This window comes from Scyliorhinus canicula, chromosome 2, assembly GCF_902713615.1.
Source record: "Scyliorhinus canicula chromosome 2, sScyCan1.1, whole genome shotgun sequence".
In the NCBI taxonomy this organism is placed as follows: domain Eukaryota; kingdom Metazoa; phylum Chordata; class Chondrichthyes; order Carcharhiniformes; family Scyliorhinidae; genus Scyliorhinus; species Scyliorhinus canicula.
In genome coordinates this window covers 120,015,164-120,031,517 of record NC_052147.1, presented here as the reverse complement: position 1 = coordinate 120,031,517, position 16,354 = coordinate 120,015,164, and the positions used below count along the sequence as shown (strand labels likewise).

Sequence of the window (16,354 nt, the reverse complement as noted above, 5' to 3'; positions counted from 1 at the left end):
CCAAAATATGTTGAGTTGAATTTTACAGCCCCTCCCAACAGCAGGACTTTCCAGTCCCGCCAAAGTGGGATGGGGCCGTAATACTCCGCCCAGATGTGTAATGTTAAAGGATATCTGGGACGTTTATAATGAGGGTTGAGTAAAGCAACTTTTCTTTAACTTTACATGCATAGCAAAGAAGTGTCCCAGGAAACAGGATTGATATAGTGGGAGGCTTGAAATAACATAATTCAATAACAGAGAGATCATGTTATCTATCTCCTGGCAGGGCTGTAGTGCAAATATTAATGGTTTACACTGGCTGTTTGGGATTATTTAGAGTGATAGAGCTTTTACAGCACGGAAAGAGGCCATTCAGCCCATCACCTCCGTGCTGGCCGTTAAGCACCTATTTATTTATTCAAGTCCTTTAAACTGTAATCCAAACCGCACACTGGATGTTGACACTTCTTTCCTGTGACTGATGCTCCCAGAGGTATTATGCAGAGGTAAAAGAACATCCGAATAAGGGAGAATATATATCTCATCTTCTGTCTTTCAAGGACAACTAAACTGACCAACAAAGTCGGAATGCCATCCTGCCATCTCACATAAGCTTTGAAGCTTAATAATCATCAAATTGATGCAAGTAGGAACATACAGCTTTACAATTCTCTGCAGAAAATGTCTGGATCAGGTGTTTGATAATTATTTATATGTGTGTTTTTCTTTTGCTGCCAATCTATTTAAGGCTAACCCATTATTAACCCTGACAGGAAGTTGCCAAAATTGATAGAGCTTTGCAAAGTACTTGTGAAAGATGAACTCTGTGAGCTAGTCATAACGAATACTGTGTTCTCAAACTGGTTAAACACACTGGTTTCTATCTGATCGACCTTTCTCCCTGATCCAGGTATGTACAAAACAAAGACAGGCACATGTAAATTCATTTCTGAACCACATCAGTTCTCATCCACTCTCCTCAGTATTGTGGCAGAATTCATTTCTCTCACAGAGCTCAGGCAAGATAAATTGTTGGAGCTTATCATCACAAGCCCTCAATTACAGCCCATCATATCAAAAATAATTCCTTGGAACATGGTTGCACAGAAGGAATAACCATAAGAAATCTTTCTGCTGTGTTATCTGAATATGATGAAATAATTTAAATCTGATTATTTTGATATTTTAAAGATTTATTTTTTGATCATTCTATTGTTTCTCGTGTTTGAAATCAAAGAATGATTTTTAATCATGTATCCATGCAATTAAATATTTTGTCATCCATGCAATTAAATATTTTGTCCAAGGTTGTATTTATTTTTAACAAAGCCCATGTTATACAGGCATACTCTGTAGTCCATGTTAACTAGCTGTGATAGCTTCAGATTGTCTACAGTAAAACCTGGTCTTAAAATGACATTTTATAAACCTGGTCTTAAAATGACATTTTATAAAGCCCTTCAACAGTTGTTCGGTATAAATGACCATTAAACATTTTGTGATAGGCAGTTAAATCAGATAACCTTTCAAAATGCATTAATCAGATAACCTTCCAAAATGCATTTATAGTTCTAAAAATCACAAAATAAAATCATACTTATTTAAAAGAAAGCAACTCTACAAAATGATGAAACAGTTGTTAAATGAAAGGCAGCTGCTATGAGCTGTTGTTGAGGGAAAAGACCTATTGATAAGGTTTCAATCCACAGTGAACAATGTGCTCTACAGAAAGGAAAGGAAATCTTACCAAAGGATTGAATGCAGGTCTCGATTAGGTCATCCAAGCTAGCCCCCTTAGCTAGCTGTCCCAGGGACATCATTACGCTCACCCGACTGATCGGAGCAAGGTTTAGGCTGGATACACCGTAGTTTCTTTGCCTAGATGCAGTTGCAACTTTAAGGTTTGTGCATTCTTGCTGGGGTTTCCTGGAAGATGAAAGAGCAGTTGGAGAAGTGTCAGATGCTCAGCTGAATCTCACATGAGTATACCATCAGGGCAGAGCACAGAGTATAAAAGCAAAACCCCCTCGAGGTGGACTGGTAGGAGCCATCATCCATTGGCAACTGAAGCAAATAGCACACATTGTGGAGGCTGCATTTCATATGCAAATTCAAACTCTACAAAAAAAAAAGTTCACTGTAGCCTGTGAACACAAGCATGTTGTTTCAAATCAACTGGTCATGGAACAGACAGAAAGTCAAGTCTCTAACCAACAAGCGCACATATAGAAGAGACTCTTACTTATTGTTAAATTTGCATAAAATACTTGTTTCTTTTATTGTTTTAAAAACATAGACTTTTGATGTAAACGATTCATGGCATGGAGCTGAATGTTACAACCTATCTGAATGTCACATGCCATTGGGTAAGCTGAAATCTAGGTCATTAACATTGTTATATAAAGTGCCAGTAATACACCGTCCAAATGCCACTTTAAAAAAATTAACAGACAATCTTATTTTCTACAAATTATTTAAAACATGTTAAAACGCAGAACTGGAGTTTACTGGCACGATTCTGACACTAAAGGAATTCCAAAAGTAGTTTACGTCAGTAACAGATTTTAATTTAAAAAATCAATATTATTTGTTATTCCAACTTATTTGCAAGCTTCCAAATTGAATTTAGAAATGTTGGCCAATGTTTAGGATGCAATTTTTATAGTCCTGACAATGGGGAATGTTGGTGATGTACATTTGCAAATCCCAATACATGAACAAAATGTATTTAAACCGAGAATTTATCATTATCAATGGCTATCTTCCATTCATTTTACTGGTATGGATATGTAGTGAACACTGAACTGAATTTTCGACCGCAAGCAGGTGAAATTCACTCATACAGTACTGCTTCTAGAGGGGACATTTTACATCTCTTAATTAGCTTCTAGTAATTTTAGAAATGGACAGCTAATAATTCTCAAAGCTGTCACCTTAGCATTGGAGAGATTTACTAAATTCCTGAAATGCTGCTTTATCTTACCTTTACCTGTGCTTGTCATTGAAATTATATTTAGAATATTACAGATTCTGTACGGACCTTAAAAATTGCAGCACCATTCAAAGAAGTAAATAACAAATACAAATAAAAACATAAGTTTCTCAAAGCACTCAGGTCAGATCATCATCAGTTCTCACAGTAATTTTTCTTCATGGATGCTGTCTGATCTGTTAAGCGTTTCCAATACCTGATGTTTTTATTTCAGGTTTCCAGAACCAGCAGATTGTTGCTTTTCATGTAAAAGTAAATAATGCTTTAGGTTCAACATTTCAACAACAACCACCAAAAATGCATGTATTGTAACTTTAACACAACACTTTCATAATGTTCCAGATGAGCGTTGTAAAACAAAATAAGCCATATAAGATGATCAACGCTGATCATCAAAAGCTTGGTCAAAGAGGTAGCGTTTCAGGAGCATCTTAAAGAAAGAGAGATTGAGAGTTGGAAAGGTTTGCACAGGGAATTCCTGGGTTAGACTGCTGAATGCATGGCCACCAATTTACTTGTTTGTTTTATAATTTCACACGCTTTTTCCCCTTTGGGAAATAATGGGGAAGATTTGGAATAGTTAGCAGGCTGATTACCAACCTATTTGAACAACTGCGTGAGGTCTAAGTCTACCAACGGCAGAGCAACTAAAATTGGAGATGTTCAGGAGCCAGAATTAGATGAGTGCAGGTACTTGGAAGCTTGTGGGCATGAAAATATTGCAGAGCTAAGGAGGCAGTGGTTCAACTTGCACAGAAAAGTGTTCAACTATGACCCTTATTTCTCAACACTGAGATTTCCATCGTGGCTCTGCAAGGTCAGGCCTTTGATGTAAAAACTGCATAGGGTGGGTGAGCTCAGCCTGCATGGATCAAGAACTACTGGTGATTAGCATTTCCGAGGTGGATTTTGTAAACCAAGGGATTGTGGATGTGGAGGTTGGGAGGGTTCTTCCTCATTTGTGGTACATCACTGATGCTAAAACTAGGGTTGCCAACTCTGATTGGAAATACTCCTAAAGGTGTTGTCACATGACTGTTCTGCATTTAGGTTCCACCATAAGTCACCCAATGCATTCATCCTAACCGCACATCACCTCCCATTCTAATTGGAAATTGAGGAGACTGTTACCAGATTGGACATTTATTGACTGTCAAATTATCAATTTTACCATCTCCATTTTTTCTTTCAACAAAGAAATTAAAGTTTGCAAAGAAAATTGATTTTTTTTTAAATGCCAATACTATTTCTCCAGGGTACCTGGAAGCAGTGTCCTGGAGATTCATCTTAAATTCCTGGAGACTATCTTGGAAGGGATGGCAACTTCAGTTGAAAGTATGACCAAGACACATAGCAGCAATGGAAAGTAAAGAGAGCAGAAGTCCCATGAGTGTCTGGGTTATCCAGGATAGTTTAGTGGAGAAGTGTTAGATTATGTCAATGGTGTATTGGTTTTCACTTTCACAAAAAAAATCAATGATTTGGGCTGAAACTTCTTTTTTCCATCCTGTTAGTCAAACACCAGGAGCAATATTGTTCAGGATAAGAACAGAGAAAGCTGCATTAAATGCCAGTGATTTTTACGAGTTGGTGTTTCTCTTCCAGCACCTAGTGGTGCGCAAGGCAGACATTCATCTGTTCCCATCGTGATTTTTTTTTCTTGGAACAAGTCACCAGTCTCTCGCCAGAGGCTTGTAATTTGAGGGGAGTCACTCCATATCCAATTTCACAGATTCACCATTCTGTGGGTGAAGAAATTTCTCCTCACCTCAGTCATAAAAGGTTTACCCCTTATGCTAAAACTATGACCCCTAGTCTGGACTCCCCCACCATTGGGAACATTCTTCTGAATCTACCCTGTCTAATCCTGTTAGAGGTGTCTATGAGATCCCCTCTCACTCTTCTAAACTCTCATGAATATAATGGATATAATCCTAACCTTCTTAGTCTCAAATATGACAGTCCCAGCATCCCAGGAATCAGCTTGGTAAACCTTTGTTGCACTGCTTCCAAAGCAAGAACATTCAGTAAGGCGTTTGATAAGGTTCCCCACGGTAGGCTATTGCAGAAAATAAGGAAGTATGGGATTGAAGGTGATGTAGCGGTTTGGATCAGTAATTGGCTAGCTGAAAGAAGACAGAGGGTGGTGGTTGATGGGAAATGTTCAGCCTGGAGTTCAGTTACTAGGGGTGTACCACAAGGATCTGTTTTGGGGCCACTGCTGTTTGTCATTTTTATAAATGACCTGGAGGAGGGCGTAGAAGGATGGGTGAGTAAATTTGCAGATGACACTAAAGTCGGTGGGGTTGTGGACAGTGCAGAAGGATGTTACAAGTTACAGAGGGCCATAGATAAGCTGCAGACCTGGGCTGACAGGTGGCAAATGGAGTTTAATGCAGAAAAGTGTGAGGTGACTTCCAGTGGCAGTTATGCAGCAGTAAGCCACACATGTGGGAGCTCCCGTTTTAAAGAGATTTTTCGGCTCTTTTGAGAGCCCAAAATGGAAATTTTTCGACGTCTCCCGGTGGGGGAAGGTGTGCTGAACGACTTTCCCTGCAGTCCATGACTCGAACTCGGAGTGGAAAGGTGGAAAAAACAGCAGCAGCTCCTCAGAAAAAACGGGGGAAGGGATCCAAGATGGCCACCGACAAAGCTCCAGAGGAGTGGAGACTCTGGGCCCAGAAACAACAAACTGATCTCCTGCGCTGCTTTAAAGAATTCAAGGATGAAGTACTGAGCTCTCTGCAGGAAACAAACAGAAGGCTGTCAGAGATTCAGTCCACCCAGGGTGCTGCCTTCAAGAAGTTGCAGACGCAGGCCATTGAACGAGAGGAGGAGGCCGTGGTCCTCGTGAGTAAGGTGGAGGGGCACGAAGCACTCCACAAGAAGTGGCAGGAACGCTTCGAGGAGCTGGATCACCGCATGAGGCGGAAAAACCTGCGGATCTTGGGCCTTGCGGAGGGGCTAGAGGGATCGGACCTGACAGCCTATGTGGCTGTAATGCTGAATTCGCTAGTGGGGGCCGGGTCTCTCCATCTGCCCCTGGAGCTGGAGGGAGCACACAGAGTACTGGCCAGGAGGCCTAAGGAGAATGAACCCCCGCGTGCGGTGTTGGTGCGGTTCCACCGGTTCAGTGATCGGGACTGCATGCTGCGCTGGGCCAAGAAGGTGAAGAGCAGCAATTGGGAGAATGGGGTAGTACGGATCTACCAGGACTGGAGTGCGGAGGTGGCTAAGCGGCGGTCCGGATTTAATCGGACGAAAGAGGTGCTTTATAGAAAAAAGATAAAGTTCGGAATGTTGCAGCCCGCGCGCCTGTGGGTAACTTATTCGGACCGGCACCATTATTTCGATTCCCCGGAGGAGGCGTGGGCCTTCGTGCGGACGGAGAAACTGGACTTGAACTAGGGGTTGGGGGTTGCAAGGTCGGCTGTAAGATATTAGTGCTGGATTCGGCTGTTGCTGTGTTCTCTTTTTCTTCGGTTTTTTTCGTCTTGTTTTAGTACTTTTGCAATTTTGATATGGTTATTTACGGAGGGGTTGTTCTGCTATGTTTTTGTTTTTGTGCTTGAGGCATTGTTTGGGCTGTGTATCTTGCGGGGAGGGTCGGGGGGGGTATGTTGTATTCTATGTCGGAGTGGGGGTATGGAGGGGGGCTGATATTTGGGAGCTGCGTCAGAAGGGTGTGGTGGGGCAGGGCGAAAGCGCGGGCTTTCCTCTGGTTTCCCGCACTGCGGGGCTGGGGGGTGGAGACGGTGACGGGGGAGGTGGGGCCTTAACTGGTTCTTCCCCGCGCTGGAGCGGTGCCAGGAGGAGGGATAGGATGGGGGATGATCCCACTTCGGGAGGGGTCGGGCTATTGCCGGGAGTTTCCGGGGTCAGCAGAAGTTAGCTGACCCACGGAAGTACAATGGAGGACGGTTCGCGGCTGGGAGGGTTCCTAGCCTGGGGGGGAAGGGAGGGGGGGAAAGGGGAATACCGGGTTGCTGCTGGTAGGGGCAAGAAGGAGCTGGTGGGGGTTGGGGGGACAGAGGTGAGGGGTTGTCGCTATGGGGACGGGGTCGAGCAGGGGATGCTGGCCTGGGGCGGGCAGTCGACGGGCTATGGCTAGCCGACGGGGGAGGGGGGCGGGACGCCCTCTGATCCGGTTGGTCACCTGGAATGTGAGAGGGTTGAATGGGCCGGTGAAGCGGTCAAGGGTACTGGCTCACCTGAAGGGGCTAAAGGCGGATGTGGCAATGCTGCAGGAGACCCACCTGAGGGTGGCGGACCAGGTCCGCCTGAGGAAGGGATGGGTGGGGCAGGTTTTCCACTCGGGGTTGGATGTGAGGAACCGGGGAGTGGCGATTCTGGTGGGGAAAAATGTGTTGTTTGAGGCATCGGAGGTGGTGGCGGATAAGAGGGGTAGGTATGTGATGGTTAGGGGCAGGCTGCAAGGAGAGAAGGTGGTACTGGCTAGTGTGTATGCCCCAAATTGGGACGATGCGGGCTTTATGAGGCGTATGTTGGGACGGATCCCGGATCTGGAGGCGGGAGGTCTGATCATAGGGGGGGACTTTAATATGGTGTTGGATCCTTCACTGGATCGGTCCAGCTCTAGGACGGGTAGGAGGCCGGCGGCGGCCAAGGTACTGAGAGGGTTTATGGATCAGATGGGTGGAGTGGATCCATGGAGGTTTGTGAGGCCGAGGGCACGTGAGTACTCTTTCTTCTCCCACGTACATAGGGTCTACTCTCGGATAGATTTCTTCGTGGTGAGTAGGGGACTGATTCCGAGAGTGGAGGAGGCCGAGTATTCGGCCATTGCAATCTCCGACCACGCTCCGCATTGGATAGAGTTGGAGATGGGGGAGGTGCGGGACCAGCGCCCGTTGTGGCGGTTGGATGTGGGGTTGTTGGCTGAGGAGGAGGTGTGTAGGAGGGTCCGGGCAAGTATTGAGGGGTACCTTGAGGTGAATGATACGGGGGAGGTTCAGGTGGGGGTGGTCTGGGAAGCCCTGAAGGCAGTGATTCGTGGGGAGCTGATATCCATTCGGGCACACAGGGAGAGGAGCGAGAGGAGTGAGAGGGATAGACTGGTGGGAAAGATGCTGGAGGTGGACAGGAGGTATGCAGAGGCACCAGAGGAGGGACTGTTGGAGGAGAGGCGCAGCCTGCAGGCTAAATTTGATTTGTTGACCACTAGAAAGGCGGAGGCACAGTGGAGGAAGGCACAAGGGGCAGTGTACGAACATGGTGAAAAGGCGAGTAGGATGCTGGCTCATCAGCTCCGTAAGCGGGATGCGGCTAAGGAGATTGCTGGAGTGAGAGACAAGAGTGGGAATGTGGTGCGGAAGGGGGTAGAGGTGAATGAGGTCTTCAAGGACTTTTACGGGGAACTGTACCGGTCGGAGCCAACGGGGGAGAGGAGGGGAATGAAGAGGTTCCTCGACGGGCTTTCTTTCCCGAAGGTGCAGGAGGAGAAGGTGGAGGGGCTGGGTGCGCCGATTGAGCTGGAGGAGCTAGTTAAGGGGATCGGGCAGATGCAGTCAGGGAAGGCACCGGGGCCGGATGGGTTCCCGGAGGAATTTTATAAAAAGTTCGTGGACCTAGTGGGCCCCTTGCTGGTGCGGACACTCAACGAAGCGTGGGAAGGGGGGACTTTGCCCCCGACGATGTCCCGGGCACTGATCTCGTTAATTTTAAAGAAGGACAAGGACCCCCAGCAGTGTGGTTCATACAGGCCCATATCTCTCCTCAACGTGGATGCTAAGGTGCTGGCAAAAATCCTGGCCACCAGGATAGAGGACTGTGTGCCAGGGGTTGTGCATGAGGACCAGACAGGTTTTGTGAAGGGAAGGCAGCTGAACACGAATGTGCGGAGATTGCTGAATGTCATTATGATGCCGGCGATTGAGGGGGAGGCAGAGATAGTGGTGGCGCTGGATGCGGAGAAGGCCTTCGATAGAGTGGAGTGGGGGTACCTATGGGAAGTGTCGGGGAGGTTTGGATTTGGTGAAGGGTTCATAAGATGGGTAAGGCTGCTATATGAGGCCCCGATGGCGTGCGTGGCCACGAATAGGAGGAGGTCGGAGTACTTCCGGCTTTACCGAGGGACCAGGCAGGGTTGCCCCTTGTCCCCCTTGTTGTTTGCACTGGCAATCGAGCCGCTGGCGATGGCATTGAGAGATTCAGAGAGGTGGAGAGGCTTGGTGCGAGGTGGAGAGGAACATAGGGTGTCGTTGTATGCCGACGACCTGTTACTGTATGTGGCGGACCCAGTGGGAGGGATGCCGGGAGTGATGGAGTTACTAGCCGAGTTTGGGACCTTCTCAGGTTATAAATTAAACTTAGGCAAGAGCGAGGTGTTTGTGGTGCACCCTGGAGACCAGGAGGAAGGAATTGGTAGGCTCCCGCTTAGGAGGGCAGGGGAGAGCTTTAGGTACCTGGGGGTGCAAGTGGCCAGGGACTGGGGGACTCTCCACAAGCATAACTTTACCAGACTGGTAGATCAGATGGAGGAGGAGTTCAGGAGGTGGGACATGCTGCCATTGTCGTTGGCGGGGAGGGTGCAGTCCGTCAAAATGACAGTGCTTCCGAGGTTCTTGTTCCTTTTTCAGTGCCTGCCCATATTTATCCCCAGGGCCTTCTTTAGGAGAGTGACCGGCAGTATTCTGAGCTTTGTGTGGGCACATGGGACTCCGAGAGTGAGGAGGGTGTTCCTGGAGCGAGGAAGGGATAGAGGCGGGCTGGCGCTGCCCAACCTTCTGGGGTACTATTGGGCAGCCAATGTGTCAATGGTGCGTAAATGGGTGATGGAGGGGGGAGGGGCGGCGTGGAAAAGAATGGAGATGGCGTCATGTAGAGGTACGAGCCTGGGTGCCATGGTAACGGCACCGTTGCCGCTCTCCCCCAAGAGGGTTACCACGAGCCCGGTGGTGGCGGCGACCCTAAGAATCTGGGGACAGTGGAGACGGCATCGGGGGGAAACAGGGGGCTCGATGGAGGCTCCACTGGGTGGCAACCATCGGTTCATCCCGGGGAACACGGATGGGGGATTCAGGGGATGGCAAAGGGCGGGCATCAGCAAATTGAGGGACCTGTTTATTGGCGGGAGGTTTGCGGGCCTGGGGGAACTGGAAGATAAATTTGGCCTTCCCCAGGGGAACATATTCAGATACCTGCAGGTAAAGGCGTTTGCTAGGCGACAGGTAGAGGGATTCCCTTTGCTGCCCTCGCAGGGGACGATGGACAGAGTGGGTAGGAGAGGGGAAGGTGTCTGACATCTATAAGGTAATGCAGGAGGTGGAGGAGTCATCAGTGGAGGAGCTGAAGGCTAAATGGGAGGAGGAACTCGGGGAGCAGATAGAGGACGGGACTTGGGCGGAGGCCTTGGAGAGAGTCAACTCTTCCTCCTCATATGCGAGGCTTAGTCTCATCCAATTTAAGGTGCTGCACCGGGCCCACATGTCCGGGACTAGGATGAGTAGGTTCTTCGGGGGTGAGGACAGGTGCACCAGATGTTCGGGGAGTCCTGCGAACCACGCCCATATGTTCTGGGCATGCCCAGCACTGGAAGAATTGTGGAAGGGGGTGGCGGGGACGGTGTCGAGGGTGGTTGGATCCAGGGTCAAGCCAGGGTGGGGACTCGCGATTTTTGGGGTTGGGATGGAGCCGGGAGTGCAGGAGGCGAAAGAGGCCGAGGTCCTGGCCTTTGCGTCCCTAGTAGCCCGTCGAAGGATTCTGCTACAGTGGAAGGATGCGAGGCCCCCAAGCGTGGAGACCTGGATCAGTGACATGGCGGGATTTATAAAATTGGAAAAGGTCAAATTTGCCCTGAGAGGATCAACACAAGGGTTCTATAAACGGTGGCAGCCTTTTCTGGACTTCCTGGCTCAGAGATAGGTAACTGGGTCAATAGCAGCAGCAACCCGGGGGGGGGGGTGCATTATTGTAGTGTTTATTCTGTAACTTTATAGTGTGTTAATTTGCGTTGTTGTTAAAATGCTGGGTTGTTCATGGGGATGGGGCGAATGTATATGATTGTTAATATTATTGTTATTTTCGGTATTTTACTAAGGTGCGTTATTGTTGTATAAAATCAAAATTTCTCAATAAAAATTATTTAAAAAAAAAAAGAAAAGTGTGAGGTGATTCATTTTGGAAGGATAACAGGAATACAGAGTACTGGGCTAATCGTAAGATTCTTGGTAGTGTGGATGAGCAGAGAGATCTCGGTGTCCATGTACATAGATCCCTGAAAGTTGCCACCCAGGTTGATAGGGTTGTTAAGAAGGTGTACAGTGTTAGCTTTTATTGGTAGAGGGATTGAGTTTCGGAGCCATGAGGTCATGTTGCAGCTGTACAAAACTCTGGCGCGGCCGCATTTGGAGTATTGTATGCAGTTCTGGTCGCCGCATTATAGGAAGGATGTGGAAGCATTGGAAAGGGTGTAGAGGAGATTTACCAGGATGTTGCCTGATATGGAGGGAAGATCTTATGAGGAAAGGCTGAGGGACTTAGGGCTGTTTTCATTGGAGAGAAGAAGGTTAAGAGATGACTTAATTGAGGCATACAAGATGATCAGAGGATTAGACAGCGAGAGCCTTTTTCTTCGGGTGGTGATGGCTAGCACGAGGGGACATAGCTTTAAATTGAGGGGAGATAGATATAGGACAGATGTTAGAGGTAGGTTCTTTACTCAGAGAGTAGTAAGGGCATGGAATGCCCTGCCTACAACAGTAGTGGACTCGCCAACATTAAGGGCATTTAAATGGTCATTGGATTGTCATTTGGATGATAAGGGAATAGTGTAGATGGGCTTTAGAGTGGTTTCACAGGTCGGCGCAACATCGAGGGCCGGAGGGCCGGTACTGCGCTGTAATGTTCTATGTTGTCTAATCAATAAACCTTTGAGATATTTGTTTAACCCATACTGTCAACATGTGGCAAGTTGGATTCAATGGCAAGAGATTGTAATGGTCCCCATCGCCTTTTGGCCTGTTCTCTCAAGAAATCCCTAAGACGCAATGTTTATTTCAATCTGGTATCTGTAAATAACGCAGAAACAGAAGATGCATCATTGCTGGACAATCACTTAATGATAAGCTGAACATGATCTTGGAGTCATATACTGAAGACAAGGAGCTATGTATAGAATTTCAGAAGACTAAATTTGATGAAATGAGTGAGCAGCTAAAACAAATAGAGTACGGGGAGGAGGGGTTGAATTCACATCTTTGCTTTCAAATCTCTCCATGGCCATGGCCTTATCCTCTCCCTATAACCTCTTTCAGTCCTGCAACCCTCTGAAATATCTGTATTCTTCCAATACTGGCTTCTTGGTTACATTCAGGGTATACCCTGATAATGGATTCAAGTATGGTTTAATAATTTGGAAACAAATATTCATTAAATGAGCTATGATGTAGATGGGGGGGGGGGGGGGGGGGGGGGTTGGTGTAGCAGCTCTCAGTGCCAATACTGTTGCTAATTTATATAAATGACCTGGATTCGTAAACGTAATGAAAAGTGATTGTATTTGCAGCCACCCTAAAAAACAAAGGGGCTGTCGAATTGCAAGAAACAGCTCAGAAAATACAGAATAAAGTGGACAAGATATGTTAAGTGGGCTAAACAATGCTGGATTGGATTTAATAAGCACAGTTATAAACTGGAGAAGGGCACTTTACGATAGATATCAGGAAATTCTTCTTTGCACAATGAGTGATCAACATGAATAAGCTTCCAACTACAGCAATGGAGATAAAAACATTGGAATCATTTTTTTTTGATTCTGCCATGTGGCAATACTGTAATTTTCCTGGATGAATGAATTAAGATGGACCAAGTAACCTTCCTCACCCAAATTGGCATGTGAAGTTAGCAACCACTATGTTTTCCTAAATGATTAGAGCATTTCTATCTTTATCTATATTTATTTTTCCTTTGTTCAATCTCAATCATTCCAGATGCCCAGTTCATTTTTTTTAAAGGGGTTAAGTGATGCAGCAGTAATTACTTTTACCTAGAATCTAACCACAGATCTGCTACTTGTGAGGTAATTGTTAATTTTGTATTGTAATTCTGTGCCAGCGGTCCAAGTTAAATACTTGCTTTTGTCTATATTATTTGTACTTCCATATTTAAGCTCCCGTGAAAACAACTTCATTAATACAACAGCAAATACTGCAGATGCTGGAAATTGGAAATAGAAATAGAAGCTGCTGGAAATACTCAGCAGTTCTGGGAACAGAGTACGGAGTGAGAAATAGGGTTAACTGTTCAGGTCAATGACACATTTGACGAAAGGTCATCAGCCTGAAATGCTAAACCTGTTTCTCTCTCTACAGATGCTGCCAGAGCTGCTGAGTATTTCAAGCATTTTCTATCTTTATTTCAAAACAAAATTCATTTCTGAGTTTCTATGATGTAGGGAGCTTTTACATTGTTAGAATGTCCATTGACAATGGAAAGATAATACTGAATAAAAAAAACCTGACCTCCTTAAGGCCAAATACTCAATTCTTCACACATTTCCTATCCCATCAGGTCAACGCTGTTTCTTAGTTTATCTAGGTGGTTTTTGACACGACAGCTGGTTTGTGATTTAGAACATGGCCGGCAGCGTGGATTCAATTCCCATGCCTGCTGAGGTTATTCATGAAGGTTCGCTTTCTCACCTGAGGTGTGTTGACCCTCAGGTTAAATCACCACTTGTCAGCTCGCCCCCTTAAAGGGTAAAGCACCCAATGGTCATCTGGGACTATGGTGACTTTACCTTATTGAATGCTAGCATAATAATAATGATAATAATAATAATCGCTTATGGTCACAAGTAGGCTTCAATTAAGTTACTGTGAAAACCCCTTATATATATTAGTCAGATGGCAATGCAACAAGCACCCTTTTCCAGATTTTTGAAAATGTTATGAACAGCATGGCCAAGAACACACCTTTGCAAAATTCACGTAGTCACTTTTCCCAACGAGCTTTTTCCACTGACCATAACCTCTCAAATAACTCCCATTATCAGTTTGTCAATTTGGATATTCCTAGGGTTGAAACTAAGAATGAAAGTTCTGATGGCATCTACACTTATTAGATCTCCACTTGCAAGCATTAAATATCGGCAAAGCATACTGCTGTCATGGGGCAGGAGATGAGGAAACCATTGGCCTAATTTTAAGTAATTGTACATTGAAGATATTACTCACACTTCCACTTCACTTTTTTTGGAGAAGTGTGCAGTGGAAAATGTGCAGCGGGTGAAACTCTAATTGCGAGTTAAGACAGTGCAGATTTCAAGGATGGACCATGGACATCATTCAAATAATAATCAGGAGAAGTGAAACAGCAAAACAAGCTTAGCAAGCCCTTTTTTTTACAATGAAGGTCAAACTCTGATTGCAACATAAAAATGATTGCTCTAATATGCTATTTAATAGCGCAGTGGTTAGACTGCTGCATCATGCCACTGAGGACCCGGGTTCGATCCCAGCCTCGGGTCACAGTCCATGTGGAGTTTGCAGATTCTCCTTGTGCATGGGTCTCACCCCCACAACCCAAAGACGTGCAGGTAGGTGGATTGGCCACGCTAAATTGCCCCTTAATTGGTAAAAAAAATAATAATTGCATACTCTAAATTTATTTTTAAAAAGGGAACTAAATGCTATTTTGTAATTCAGATGAATTCAGTACCTCCCACTGCCAAGATACACCAAATAAACAGATTCTGGAGTAACTGCAAACTTGGTGAAATTTTTTAAAAATCAGCAAGTTGTGAAAGCGGAGCTGCATAGAAGCCAGTTACAGAGACTTTTGTGGAATTGAAGGTACAGTATTTGTTTAATATTTAAGGGTAGAAATAAGTCCAGTATTAAAGTGGACTGTAACGCCCCACAACCCAAACCACAGCTGCCCGATCTGAAAATGGGCAAGTTCCCGAGTTTGTTTTGGGACAAGTCATTTGCAGTTTGGGCTCTTCTAAAAACAATTTAGTTTCAGATCTTGAAAAGTTTGCACTATTAATACTGGGAGTTCGAGCCGGAGTTCAGTTTATAATAGGCACAACTCCCTTTCAGACGTGCAATATTTTTGCAGAAATCACATTTTCTGAACTATTAAAATATCAAGAGGTTTTGGAATGGCCTGCTTCAAAAAGCTGCTGACACTATCTCAGATGAAACATTCAAAACTGAGATTGATAGGTCTTTGTTCAGCATGGGTATTACTGATTACGGAACCAAGGTTGATTAGATGTTGTTAAGATGCAGATAAGCCATGATTTAAGCAAGCCTTGAGGGGTTAAACATCTGTTTCCACCTTCCTATGCAAGATGCAAATAGTTGTAAACTTCAATTAATGCAAAACAAAATGAGAGGTATGCCACAAAGAATATTATTATAGAATCAAAATGCTATTCCCATGACAAAATACAAAGATTAAATATACTTCGAAGCAGAACAAGAACGGCAACGTCACCAAAGCTTAATGCCTGTCAATAACAAACAAAATGCTTTACGTCTAGGAAGGAAACCGCTGCAAGTTAGAGACATGAAGAGTAACAAACTTTGACTCACTGAGTTTCTTTGTATCTTCCTAATGCTCCCATATTATCCGTAGGTTGACATGTTGCATTTTGTTGGTATCTCATCGCTTGTACAATAGAACAGATAATAAAATGACAGAGTTCATCTCATGCTTCTTGTGCATCAACTGATTCCTCTCCCCTCACGTCTGCCTTCAAAAGGAAATATATTTTAAGCGTGATACAACTTTCCGACCGGTGAACTGAGATCTTATCAATCCCCAGCCAGGAAGTAGCTGCTTATGTGAAAGGAGTAGAACTGTTTGCCAGTCATTGTAAGATCTGCCCTTTTCTAACCATGTATGCAAATCAGCCCGTTTTAGAAGACACCTTTAACATGCTGTAACAAGCAAAGTTAAAAATGCTGGCTGAGGTTCCTATCACACATGCAATGTGGTGGTAATTATAATGATTAGTGAAACTCAGATGTCTGCAACAAATGTTAATATTTTGTAGATGTTCTTTTAATGTTTTTTTTCCATAGAGTCTGACAGAGACTCTGAAATGTTAAAATTTGTAGCCTATAGTAAAGTTACAAATGACAATTTGTAAATGGCAATATAGGAGGTAAGTTTATTTAGTGAGGTAGAGGCTAGTTGTGGCCTGTGTTAAACTTGTGAGGTTTACTCTCTTGGCAGTGAAATAGAAATTACGGGCGCGATTCTCTCAAAAGATTTCTAACTGCTGTCGAGATGCTGTTGAGACTGTCTTGGCAGATGAGACAAAGGAAAATCCAAAGAGCTTTTACAGATACATAAAGGGTAAAAGGGTGACTAGGGAGAGGGTAGGGCCTCTTAAGTATAAACAAGGTC

At 45.0% G+C, this 16,354-nt stretch overlaps 1 protein-coding gene across 1 annotated transcript in view; it reads right to left on the bottom strand.

Moving 5' to 3' along the window:
* LOC119957737 (RAS guanyl-releasing protein 1-like) overlaps positions 1 to 15,748 on the bottom strand; it is a 133,204-nt gene extending 117,456 nt beyond the window's left edge. The window contains exons 1-2 of the mRNA XM_038785822.1: positions 15,535 to 15,748; positions 1,730 to 1,908 (exon numbers count right to left, since the gene is read on the bottom strand). Of these exons, the coding sequence (XP_038641750.1) occupies positions 1,730 to 1,908; positions 15,535 to 15,608 (253 nt within the window). The 5' untranslated portion in view covers positions 15,609 to 15,748. The remainder of the gene's footprint in view (positions 1 to 1,729; positions 1,909 to 15,534) is intronic.
* Between the last annotated feature and the right edge of the window lie 606 nt (positions 15,749 to 16,354).